The 11,866-nt window shown below is 42.3% G+C and overlaps 1 protein-coding gene across 1 annotated transcript in view; it reads left to right on the top strand.

Annotated features, from left to right (window-relative positions):
- Positions 1–3,866, top strand: part of MMADHC (methylmalonic aciduria and homocystinuria, cblD type) — a 27,270-nt gene extending 23,404 nt beyond the window's left edge. Inside the window, exon 8 of the mRNA XM_014524877.2 lies at positions 3,542–3,866. Coding sequence (XP_014380363.2) covers positions 3,542–3,736 — 195 coding nt within the window. The 3' untranslated portion in view covers positions 3,737–3,866. The remainder of the gene's footprint in view (positions 1–3,541) is intronic.
- Positions 3,867–11,866: the final 8,000 nt, after the last annotated feature.

Below are 11,866 nucleotides of genomic sequence, written 5' to 3'. Positions count from 1 at the left end.
AGGGAATTTGAGTTTAAAGTTGGATTTCTTTAGGCTCTCAAACATAAGGATTAAAGTCTAGATCCTACAAGCTGTTCACTGCAAAGTCCCATTTACTTTTTGAAGTGAAGTGACAGAAATGAACTCGTGTAGTTTAACTGTTTTTAATAGTTTATTGCAATGCACTCATTTTAAAAGCTGTAGTGTATTTTAATTTTGCTTTTTTCAGGGACATTCTCTATCCTCACGGGTGTTTTTGGAAATGGCAAACCTTTCACAACAATTAATTTTTAAAGACAGCCACTGTATTTGCACCAAAATAAAGTTTGTATGTAATCTAAATCAAGAGTGTCAACATGTGCCAGATCTGGCCTGCAAAGCCAGGTTACCTGGCCCACGAGGCTCTTGGAGTGGATGGGAATTTAAGGGTGGCACAAGCAGAAGCAGGGCCTGCTGCCAAAATTAGGATTCGGAACCCCACTGGGAACATGCTCTAGCAGTGAGGGGCAAAGCAACAGCTGTGTCAAAGTTTTCTAGTGCTATAGGTGGGTCTAGGTACTTCCCAAGGCAGGGTGTAAACACATTTGCAAACAATTTTAGTTTCAAAATCCTGTGGGATGAAGGTTAATTTGTGTGTGTCTGTCAGAAAAAACAAAAAGGTTTGGGTATAGTATCCACAGTTTCATAGTTTCATAGTTTTAGGGTCGGAAGGGACCTAATAGATCTTCTAGCCCGACCCCCCGCCAGGGCGGGAGAACAACCCAAAAACACAAACAAAACCACTCACCCTAAAAACAAAAACGGGACTCAAATGAGTCCAGCCAGGTAAGTATCCAGCCTCTTCTTAAAGATCCCCAGGGTAGGGGCCAGCACCACCTCCCTTGGAAGTTGGTTCCAGCTCCTAGCCGCCCTGACTGTGAAGTAGTTTTTTCGGATGTCCAATCTGTACCTCCTCTCCATCAACTTGTGCCCATTATTCCTTGTTATGCCAGCAGGGGCTAGGGGAAACAGCGTCTCCCCCAAACCCTTCTGGTTCCCCCTAGTGAGTTTATAGACGGTCACCAGGTCCCCCCTCAGCCTTCTCTTGTGGAGGCTGAATAGGTTCAAGTCCCGCAGTCTCTCACTGTAGGGTCTGCCCTGTTGTCCCCGGATCATGCGGGTGGCCCTCCTCTGGACCCTCTCCATGTTGTCCACATCCCTCCTGAAATGGGGCGCACAGAACTGGACACAATACTCCAGCTGCGGCCTGACCAGCGTCGCATAGAGGGGGAGGATCACCTCCCTGGCTCTACTCGAGATGCACCTGTGGATGCACGACAAGGTCCGGTTAGCCCTGCCAACCATGACCTCGCATTGTCGGCCCATGTTCATCTTGGAGTCAATAATGACACCAAGATCCCTTTCCGCCTCCGTGCTCTCAAGTAGGGAGCTCCCCATCTTATAAGTGTGCTGCTGGTTCCTACTACCCAAGTGCAGCACCCTGCACTTGTCCGTATTGAAACGCATCCTGTTCCTGTCTGCCCACCCCTGTAACCTATCCAGATCCTTCTGCAATCTCTCTCTCCCTGCTAGCGTGCTCACCTCCCCCCAAATTTTGGTGTCATCAGCGAATTTAAACAGGTTGCTCTCCACCCCAACATCAAGATCGCTGATGAAGACATTGAACAGCGCAGGGCCCAGGACCGAGCCCTGAGGGACTCCACTACCCACCTCCCCCCAAGTCGAATATGATCCATCCACCACCACCCTCTGAGTGCGACCCTTCAGCCAATCTGCAATCCATCTGACCGTGTAGGCATCTATGCCACAGTCGCCTAGTTTACTAATTAGGATGGGGTGAGAGACGGTGTCAAAGGCCTTGCTGAAGTCCAGAAAGACTACATCCACCGCGACACCTGCATCCATGGCCTTTGTGACCTGATCATAAAAGGCAATCAGGTTGGTCTGACATGATCTCCCCCTAATAAATCCATGCTGATTGCCCCTGAGCATCATCTCGGATGCCGGCCCATCACAAATGTGCTCCTTGATGATCTTCTCAAAGAGCTTCCCCAGGATTGAGGTAAGACTGACGGGCCTATAATTGCCCGGGTCCTCCCTTTTCCCTTTTTTGAAGATGGGGACCACATTAGCTACCTTCCAATCGTCTGGCACCTGGCCCAAGCACCACGATCGCTCGTAGAGCCGTGCCAGGGGCCCTGCAATAACCCCAGCCAGCTCCCTCAGCACCCTGGGGTGGAGAGCATCCGGACCCGCTGACTTGAACGCGTCCAGCCCCTCCAGAAGCTCTCTAACCCGGTCCTCCCCAACCTGAGGTCTGAAGGCGATCCCCTCGCGTCCGGCTTCTATCACAGCAGGGAAGTCCCGGTCCCTGCACAAGAAAACGGAGGTGAAGAATTGGTTAAAGAGGTCCGCTTTATCCTCTGACGCAACCACCAGATTGCCCCGCATATCCTGCAGGGGCCCCACATTACCCGGCGCCTTCTTCATCCTCCCAATATATTTGAAAAAGGACTTTTTGTTATCCTTAATCCTGGACGCTAATCCGAGCTCTATCTCCGCCTTGGCCTTCCTAACAGCCCGCCTGCAGGCCCGAGCAGAGGAGGTATACTCCTCTTTGGAGATTACACCCCCCTTCCACCGGGCGTACGCCACCCTTTTGGCAAGCAGGCATTCCCGGACACCCTTGGTGAGCCAGGGGGGCTTTTGGACACTCCTGCCCGCCTTGCTTCTTGTCGGGATGGACACCCCTTGGGCCCCGAGTATCGTTTCCTTAAGGAACGACCACTCCTCTTGGACGCTGAGTTCCTCTGCCCTCAAGGACCCCAGTTCCTCTCCCACTAATCTCCTCATCTCACTGAAGTTGGCCCTCCTGAAGTCTAGGGCCACCACCTTGCTGCGGGCCCTTGACACTCTACGCTGGATGGTGAATTCCAGCACGCGATGATCACTATTGCCCAGGTGGTCAAGAACCTGGAGGCCTCTTACCAGGTCGTCGCCTGTGGCCAGGACCAGGTCCAGCAGGGCATCGCCTCTGGTGGGACTGTGCACCTCCTGAATCAAGTGGAGGTCCTGCAACTCGGCCAAGAACCTCCTGGAGCGGTCCGTCCCGGCTGACTGCTCCTCCTAGCAGATGTCCGGGTAATTAAAATCGCCCATGACAACTACATCCCTTGCTTTTAGTGTCTCCGCAAGCTGGCCTGAAAATTCCCTGTCCAGCTCCTCCTCTTGATTGGGGGGTCTGTAATAGACCCCCACCGTCAAATCCCTCTCGCCTTGCCCCCCCTGGATCTTGACCCAAAGCACTTCAGCTTGCCCTTCCCCTGACCCCATTCTGCTGGCAGAGGATGTGTAGTGCTCCTTGACATAGAGTGCCACCCCCCCCCTTTTCTGCCTTCTCTATCCCTGTATTTTAATACAGTAAAATATTTAAATTGGTTTCAAGCAATTCAATTAATATTCCTAGGTATCCATTTTGTTTTAAAGTAAGCTAAGTCCTAGCTGAGGGTGTCTGATTCAAAATATTCATGACTAAGAAAATTTTCTCTTTTTTTTTTTCCAGTTTTTTGGACCATACACAAACAACACGCTTTTTGAAACGGATGAACGTTACCGTCACTTAGGATTTTGTGTTGATGATCTTGGTTGCTGCAAAGTTATTCGACATAATCTCTGGGGCACACATGTGGTTGTAGGAAGCATTTTCACTAATGCTGACCCTGACAGTTCAGTCGTGAAGAAATTAAGTGGAAACTAGGGACCTTTTACCTACTCAAATTTGACATCTGAATTGTTTTACTCGATGATTTGTCTATAAATGCTGTCAGCCAATACCAAACTTTAAAGTGTGTGCTCACTTGAATAATAAATAACTGTTATTTATTTTAGTCTGTGTGTAAACACCTCCTTGATGTTCAATATTATTTGACATCTTATTTGGTAGGTACACAGATGTGCCATGTGACTCTTTTATAAAAGCTGTGTGTCACCCTTGTATAGATCAACATAACATCAAACATAGTTTAGCCACATTTGACCTAAAAATATTATCATTTGCCACATTTTATTCAAGTCTGTTACCTTTACTATGTGTCTGAACAAATGTAAGCTTCTTGGTGAAATCCTGACATCACAGAAACCTGTAGGAATTTTGATCCTAATTGGGCCAGGATTTCACCTGCTCCAATTACAAAAGATTGTATAACTTGTGGCTGAGAGTGTTGGAGTGAAGATGAACCAGGTTCACTGGTCTGAAATTTGAATAGTGTTAAGTTGAATCTTCGATTATCTTTTAAGGGCAACGCTGGTGTTCAGTTAATTTTATGATTGAAGCTCTCTGAATTTGCTAGTCGATAAGAAATCTTAATTCCTACCAAAATAGGTCCTGTCTTAATTTCTTTTTTTGTTTGTTTGTTTGTTTCCATATTGTCTTAAATCCTATTTTATTTCTCATTGTAAAAGGCTAAATGTAGTTAGTAGGTGTTCATAATTTGCATTTCATTAGTATGTCTTTTGTAATGTACATGGTGCTTAAGAACTGATAATTAGTCACACTATCAAAAAGAGCACAGAGGCTACTAGGACAATTTCTGGATTTTTCTACCATTTTTTTCATTCTACTGCCTTATATATATAGTTTAGAGGAGATATCCATTATAACATTTTGAAATCCTTGAAGGGGAAGCCTGGCATGTGACAGGCATAGTTGACCCTGTAGCAAAAACTGTTCAGGCAGCACAAGAACTGTAGAAGTTAATAGTTGTTCCAGAGATCACTAGAGGACTCGGTATCTAAAATACGTAAACTATCAACTGCAGATTACCTGATCTCTCCTTTATTCTGCATATCAACTTACCTCATTGCTGCTGTCAAAATCTAGTAGCAAACTGAAACTACGTTATGTTTGCATTTGTTGAAACTACCTATTGATACTCATTGCCATGGTTATTCCAGTTCACACAACTGTGGGACTGAAACATTAGTCCAGTCCTGATGCAGTTGAAACCTAGTTAGTGTGAAACCCAGGTGGTGACTGACTGAGTTGACACTCTAAAAGGTTTCTCTTCAGTTCTCTTGGTTAGCTGAATACTTTACCCTTGAAACAATATTCAGAATGGTTAACACCGGAAAGAGGACACTGGAGTTTTCTGGCTTTCTTGTACTATTTATCATTTTTACTCAGGACCTAATCCAGTCCTCAGTGAAGTCTGTAGAAGCCTTTCTGTTGGCTTCAGTGGACTTTGAGGTGCTTGTAGCTCACCAGGTCATGAAAATGAAAAGAAAATGAACATCTCTGTTCTGCAATGCAGCTCTTGATAGGCTGTCTCCAGGCATTCTTCCTGCAATCCAAGAAATGCCATATGTAATCGCAAAACTTGCCCTTGCATTCCCGGACTTAATCCTTGTTACTAATGCTTGCAATACTAGTAATTGTTTTTCCTGCTTGCAGAACCAACTGCATTTTTGCATAGTAAACAAGAAATTCTTGCTAGACCTAGCTTAATAGTCACTACCAAAATGAGGCTTGATCTTGCAATACGACTTTCAGTTACGTTGCTATGGAGATTTTCACTGAACAAGATGATTTTCAAACTTCTTTCTGTAAAAATAATTACTAAGCCATTGCCTTGAAGCTTCTGACTCTCAAAACCTGTTATTTTAATCTGTGTGTAATCATCTCATGATTTTTTTTTTTTTTAATAACTAAACTCACTTGACTGTACCTCTCTTGGCATACTTTTTCTTTTCTAGTACAGAAAACTGGTTATCTAGTTACTGTCCAGAAAATCTCAAACTGAACTTGGGAGCACTTGGGTTTCAGCTGATTTTTCTAGTATAAATCCATGCTCAGAAAGGCTGTACCATTTATGGTTTTATGATTACATTCAGAAAACAGGGGTGAAATCCTGGTTGCACTGAAGACGATGGAAATTGTGCCATCAAGTTCATTGAAAATTTTAGAATTTTTTTTCCATAAAAATACTCTGAAAACCTTTTTCAGAATACATATATATTCATAAAAATGTTTGGTGTGAGTCTCAAAAGTACTCAATATTTGACTTAATTCTATCCCTGCAGACCAGTCCGTTTGTTGCAAAGATGAATTGCTGAATGGTTTTGAAAACCCTGGTTCTCAATAGTTTAGTTCCCCTAAAGTATGATACCTTGCTGCTATACAGTGTTTTATTCTTAAATATAGCATCATTAAGTGTCATTTTGCAAATAAACGATCCAAACAAGGTGTTTGGTGTTCTGAAATGATGGATTTTTTACAAACAGTAAAACACACAAATGGAGTTTGTATCTATTATCATAGCTGCCTGCTAGTGGAGAAAACTTACTTTTTTAATCTGAGACTTGCTGTTAACTTTTCTAAATTAACTTGAGCACTTTAGGGGTTTTTTTTAACTGGGCTGAATGCAATCCTCTCTCCCCCCTCTCTTCCCCCCCTCCCGATAAATGTTAAAACAAGTTGTTTAAAGTTATATATCTTCTTTTTTCAGTATTAACACTGATCTGTTTGTGCGCTCTATTTCTTACTTGAGGTAGAATGCACAAATTATAAATGTGTTCTTGAAATCATCTCCAGACCTGCATAGCTTTTATCACTTGTACTAATCAAAAATAAATCCCAAACTGCACTTCGTAAGGATTATGTTATAGATTGAAACATATTGTTAATGTCCATAGCTTTAATGGTTTATAAAGCTAAATGTTGCAAACCACCCATACCTGTTAAAGATAAGGAAAAAACAACTTGTGATGACTTAACAAGGAAACTAATCTTCTAAGCTCTGGTATTAAATCATTTATTTTTGTGTTTTAATTATTGATTCTGCTATTATAGGGCTTATGCATTGGAAAAAGTAACAAGATAAATTCCTGTTACAATATATATTAGCAATAAAACATTTTTAAGTATTTATCTTCTGATTGCTTTTTCTAAATAATTTAAAATTAGGACTTATATTAGCTGTTAAGTGGGAACTTCCATATTCTGAGAAGAGGGGCAGAACTGTCTCCATTGGTGTGAGAAGAGTTTGCCTGAACAGTCAAAGCAAATAGAAAGTTGTTGCTTTTTTGTTGGAGTTCATTGTATATTCTGTGTAAATCTCTTCTTTTTTATTTTAATTACCATTTTCAAGATTGGAAGATAACGTTTTTTTTTCTGTATAAAAAGGCCTTGGCTGTAGGAGTTGCAGGGACTGCCTCCAAGATCAAGCACTGCTCTCAATACTGCAGGGTTCCAGGGCCTAGAAACTAGAATCCATGGAGACAAACAGCTGGCTGGTAGAGCAATAGAAGTAGGATCTGTCAAGGAAGTTGCTGCTTGGTAAAAGCAGCTAATCAAGGAAAATCCAGACAGGAAGACAGAAGTGAGCCTGTGTCTCTGCCCATGCATCTTACTTCTGTTGTGTAATGCTTAAATTAGTGGGGCTTTGTCCCATACAGGCCTATGAGTAACAGAAGCTGTGCTTCTCATCACTCCTATGCTTAAGAAGAGCATGTGAGTGATAGAAGAAAAAACAAGACTGAGAACAAAAATGCTTTGAGCACGTGCTTTGTATGAAAGCAGAATCACATGGGTTTAAATAATCTGAACTCTGGCTTGTACTGTATGATAGTGCCTATGGTTGGATCAATAATCATGTTATTCAATACAAATAAACCATGTTTCACTTGTGGGTGTACTTAAGAACCAACTCCATTTTTTCTATTCATCTGGGGGACTGTGCTCATGATTTTATAGGTGGAATTAGGCTTTCTGATCATGTGTTGGTCAGTCCTTACATAGAAATGATTGTAAGGATGCTCTCAGGGTATATACTCTTACTGTTTTATTCAAATCATAAGAATGGCCCAGATCCATAATGAATCTTGTGGACTATCCTCTAATAATTTGCTTTGTTTGTGTCTTTATCATTTTGTCTATCATGCTCAAAAAAAACATTTGCGCTCACTTTTCTGGACTTTTAGTGATTTGGTTTCAATTAGTTACGGTGTACTCTCAGTATCAGAGCGCGAATTGTCCCCTAACATCCTTATTTTAACTTTAATCCATAACACCTTTACCGAATGCAGAAAGAATAGCAAGAGTAAGGCTAAACAAATCAAATGAGCAAAGAGGACGTTGTAGAAGAGATGCAATGGAAAGGCAAAGGGCTCACAGAGACAATGAGTGAAGCAGAGAATAGACAGTCCAATGAATAAAGAATGGTAAGAGTAATACATAACTAAACAAATGAGCAAAGTGGACATCATAGAAGAGATGCAATGGAAAGGCAAAGGGTTTGCAGAGGCAATAGAAGACAGGCTGAAAGAGTAGACAGATTCACTGAAGACTAGATTGGGGAACATAGTTGTGGATTGAGGAACGTGGTGTGCCAGTTTTGTGCCTCTTTAAACTTTCACGCTGAAAGACCATCAAATGGTGAATTCTGGAGTTGTTGTCATAAGGGTAAAGTGATTCTGCCTATAAGAAGTGATTAAAGTGATTCTGCCTCCATTTCCAGAGTTTTTGCAGGATTTGATGACCAATCAGAACAACGAGCATTACCAGAACTTTAAAACACACATTTGATTGTATACCAGTGCATTGTCTGTTGAACAAAGATCATTGTGACAAGATGTATGATTCACAGACCGGGTGGAGGAATAAATTAAAATGCACTGTACATGGAAAATCATTAATATCTGAAGATATATCCAAAGGAGTTTAGAGAGGAGACACTTGGAAATGTTGATGGATACCCATTGTATAGAAGAAGACCAGGCAGAACAGCTCAAGTTGGTAATGACACAACGGATAACAGAAACATGGGACCCTATAGCAAATAACCTATTTTTGCCCATCCATTTTGACGGGCTTTTACGCTAGTGTTTTTATAATGTATTGCAAGCCCTGGTGCACTGGATAGTAATGTTCATGCCTTTGGTCACAATGCAGTTCAGAAACTCCATGTGGGCCAATCCAGCAGTGACCTCCTGCGGATTAGAGAGTCTGAAGAACCTTTGCTCCCAGCACTGCCTGAATATTACTGGAGACCTGGGCAACTGATCTGTGGATTTGCTCACATGGAGCTGGTCAGCAACAGATATAAAGCTACTGGAAGAAGGGAGGTGTTGCTTGTCCCCAAATAGTAACTGCCACCTGTTTTTTTTCATGTTCTTTGATGCCCTCATGGACCAAGAGGGATTGCTCAGTGCAGATATCACTGAATGTTGCCCTGTTCATTCTAAATCCTCAGTAAGTTCAGTCCATTCTTGCCTCTTTGCCTTCAAACTAACAGTGGGCCATCTTTAAAGGAGGAATTTGAAATGCTTGGAATATATGTCTGCCTGTACCAGGTGAATGGAAGCTGCCAACACTTGGGGAGCTACAGGGGACAGTACAAGAACTTCCCTGTTCACTAAGTCTTCTACCTGCACTAAGGTGGGTAGCTGTGGTAGGTTTGATGAAGAAACAGTATTTTGATAAAGTCATTGATAGGTCTGAAAGAGTTCAGTTCAAATCCTGTGTTCTGTTACGCTGAGTTAATTCTAGGGATCTGGATCAATTTACTCAGGATTGGATCTGCTCTAACAGTACAGATTTTGGTCTTTAACCTCATATTTAAATTGGATTTTAAAACTTGTAAGAGACCAAACAAAAATTAATCATTCTCCAGCTGGTACATGAGTAAAAAGATCTAATATCACAAAGAGAGATTGAGTAAAAACACCCAGTCACAGAGATTGTAGAGCTTTGAAATACAATATCAGCTTAATTGCCTCGCCTGCCTCACATGTGTTCAGTCTTTAAAACCTTTGTTTTATGAAGAGACACTTTCACACTATTTTTACCACAAGCTCTTGAAGGCTGTCAATCAAACAGATCCTTCCCAGCTATGCACTTCACAAGAGCAGAAAAAATAGCCTAAGTAATTGAACAGGCCTCATTCATCAGAGCATAAATGCTAAAGAATCCCATTCTCTCCACCAGCAAACACCTGAATAAAATACCTCAAAGGTCAAAGGTGCATCATGAGGGAAAGAAGCTCTTTTCTTTTTCTGCCATCTTGATTTCAGGCCTCTTGCCCCTCACTGGTAATTGAGGTGTCATTCAACAGCAGATATTGCTGTTAATAAAATATCGAGAAAGCAACCTAGTAATTTTAGACAGTTCCAAATAACTGACCCAAGGCAGCTAAAGCTTCAGAGGCAGCCTCTCTTGATGTTAAATACTTTGTCAGTGTCGCTTGTATAAAACCAGGGCTCAGACCTTGGGTCTAACTCTAAAAGCCACTGTCCAGTCATGCTATACTTATTGCTGAGTCGTTCAGAAATACATATGCTTTGTAGCCTGTTACCTAGGATAGCTTATGCATTTCTGAACTAGTTAAGCCTATATGGTACCATCCTGCCCTGCTTTTTTCCTTTTTTCAGGGTAATGTGGCTAACAACCTCTCTAAACTAGTTGCCACTATTTGTATACAATAAAAATCCTTAAATGTTAAATTAATATGTGTAGTTATGGTTAGGCAATTCATTTTGCAAAGAAGGTTTTACTGTAAACATTCATCTATGCATGATACTGAAATACCCTTAAATTGCTCTATATAGTATATAGCAAGTGTTTCTTGGAACTCCTAAAATAATTCAATGCCCATAATCCTCCTTTTATCAGGAATAGTTCAATGCATGTAATTCCCCCCTTTCTTTAGCAAGATAAAATGACTGAAAAAACTGATATGCATTTTCTCCAGTAGTCAAAAACCACTATGAAAAGTTTTATTAAAAGTGTGCGTGTGCATGTATGCACACAGTAGGCGAGTTTCTCTGAGCACGTTCCAAAGGTTTAAGAGTCACTGTCAGCAATTGGGCAAGGATTTTGCATTCGGAATAGAGCTGTATGATGCATAGCAAGGTTGGGACCAAACTGAAGCCTCTAAGGCCCAAATCCAGCTCCTCTTTAGGTAGGTGAGTAGTACAAAAATTAACTACATAATTGGTACTTTGGGACACTTATGTGTATATTAGATCCTACTTTATCTTATCCTTCTAAGCATACCACCAAGAATCAGTCATTCACCCGTACCTCATTCCCATGTAACATAATTTAGTAAATGCTGCATGTTTCAGTAGTTGTGATGCCAAATACTATCTAACCCAAATGGATCTGTGCACTATTGTGTTTCTGCTCTTGGATCATCCTGGTCATAACATTGCTGAGCTTGGACTCTTCCTCATAGTATTTTACAATGCAATAAGAACTATTTAAGGCAATACAATTTTGAACTCCCTGCCTCCATCCAAAGAATCACAGATAGTAGAATATGAGAGAGGTGAGGTAGTTGGCTGTGTTAGTTGGAAAACTAAGGCAGAAGACATAGGGTGACACCTTAGGGTGCTATATATTATGTCTAGCAGTACATATGTCTAGGGCTGACTGAGGAATTTTAGGTTGCATTCAAGTTGGCATGGGCTCTAATGTGCACTGCACTGACCTGCCATTGGAGGGCTGGTGAACAGAAGCACGGCTAGGAACTGCAAGTCTAATCTATGTTTGCCCCGCTCTCACTGGCCCTCTAGGGGATATAGGCTTCAGATCAAGGCCCTGATAGTCCCCCTGCCTGGCCTGATCAGGACTCTTGCCAACACCCATGGGCCCCACCTGGATTGGAGCCTGTTAATCCCCTGTACCTGAATCAAGGGCCTGCCAACTCCCCCTCCCTCCACACCTCGATTGGGGCCCTGTCAGCCTCCCAACCTGGATTGGGGCCTGCTCTGCCTCTTTCACCACTGCCCCCCCCCCTCCCAAACCTCCTGTGGCTCACCACCAACTTCCCACTCACCTGCAATAGCCCCCTAAGGATTGGTTGTGGCCACAATGGCATCAGGTAGATAG

Source organism: Alligator sinensis, unplaced genomic scaffold (assembly GCF_000455745.1).
Source record: "Alligator sinensis unplaced genomic scaffold, ASM45574v1 scaffold810_1, whole genome shotgun sequence".
NCBI classification, from domain to species: Eukaryota; Metazoa; Chordata; order Crocodylia; family Alligatoridae; genus Alligator; species Alligator sinensis.
The sequence above is the reverse complement of the archived record's forward strand: the minus strand, read 5'-3'. Positions and strand labels throughout refer to the sequence as shown.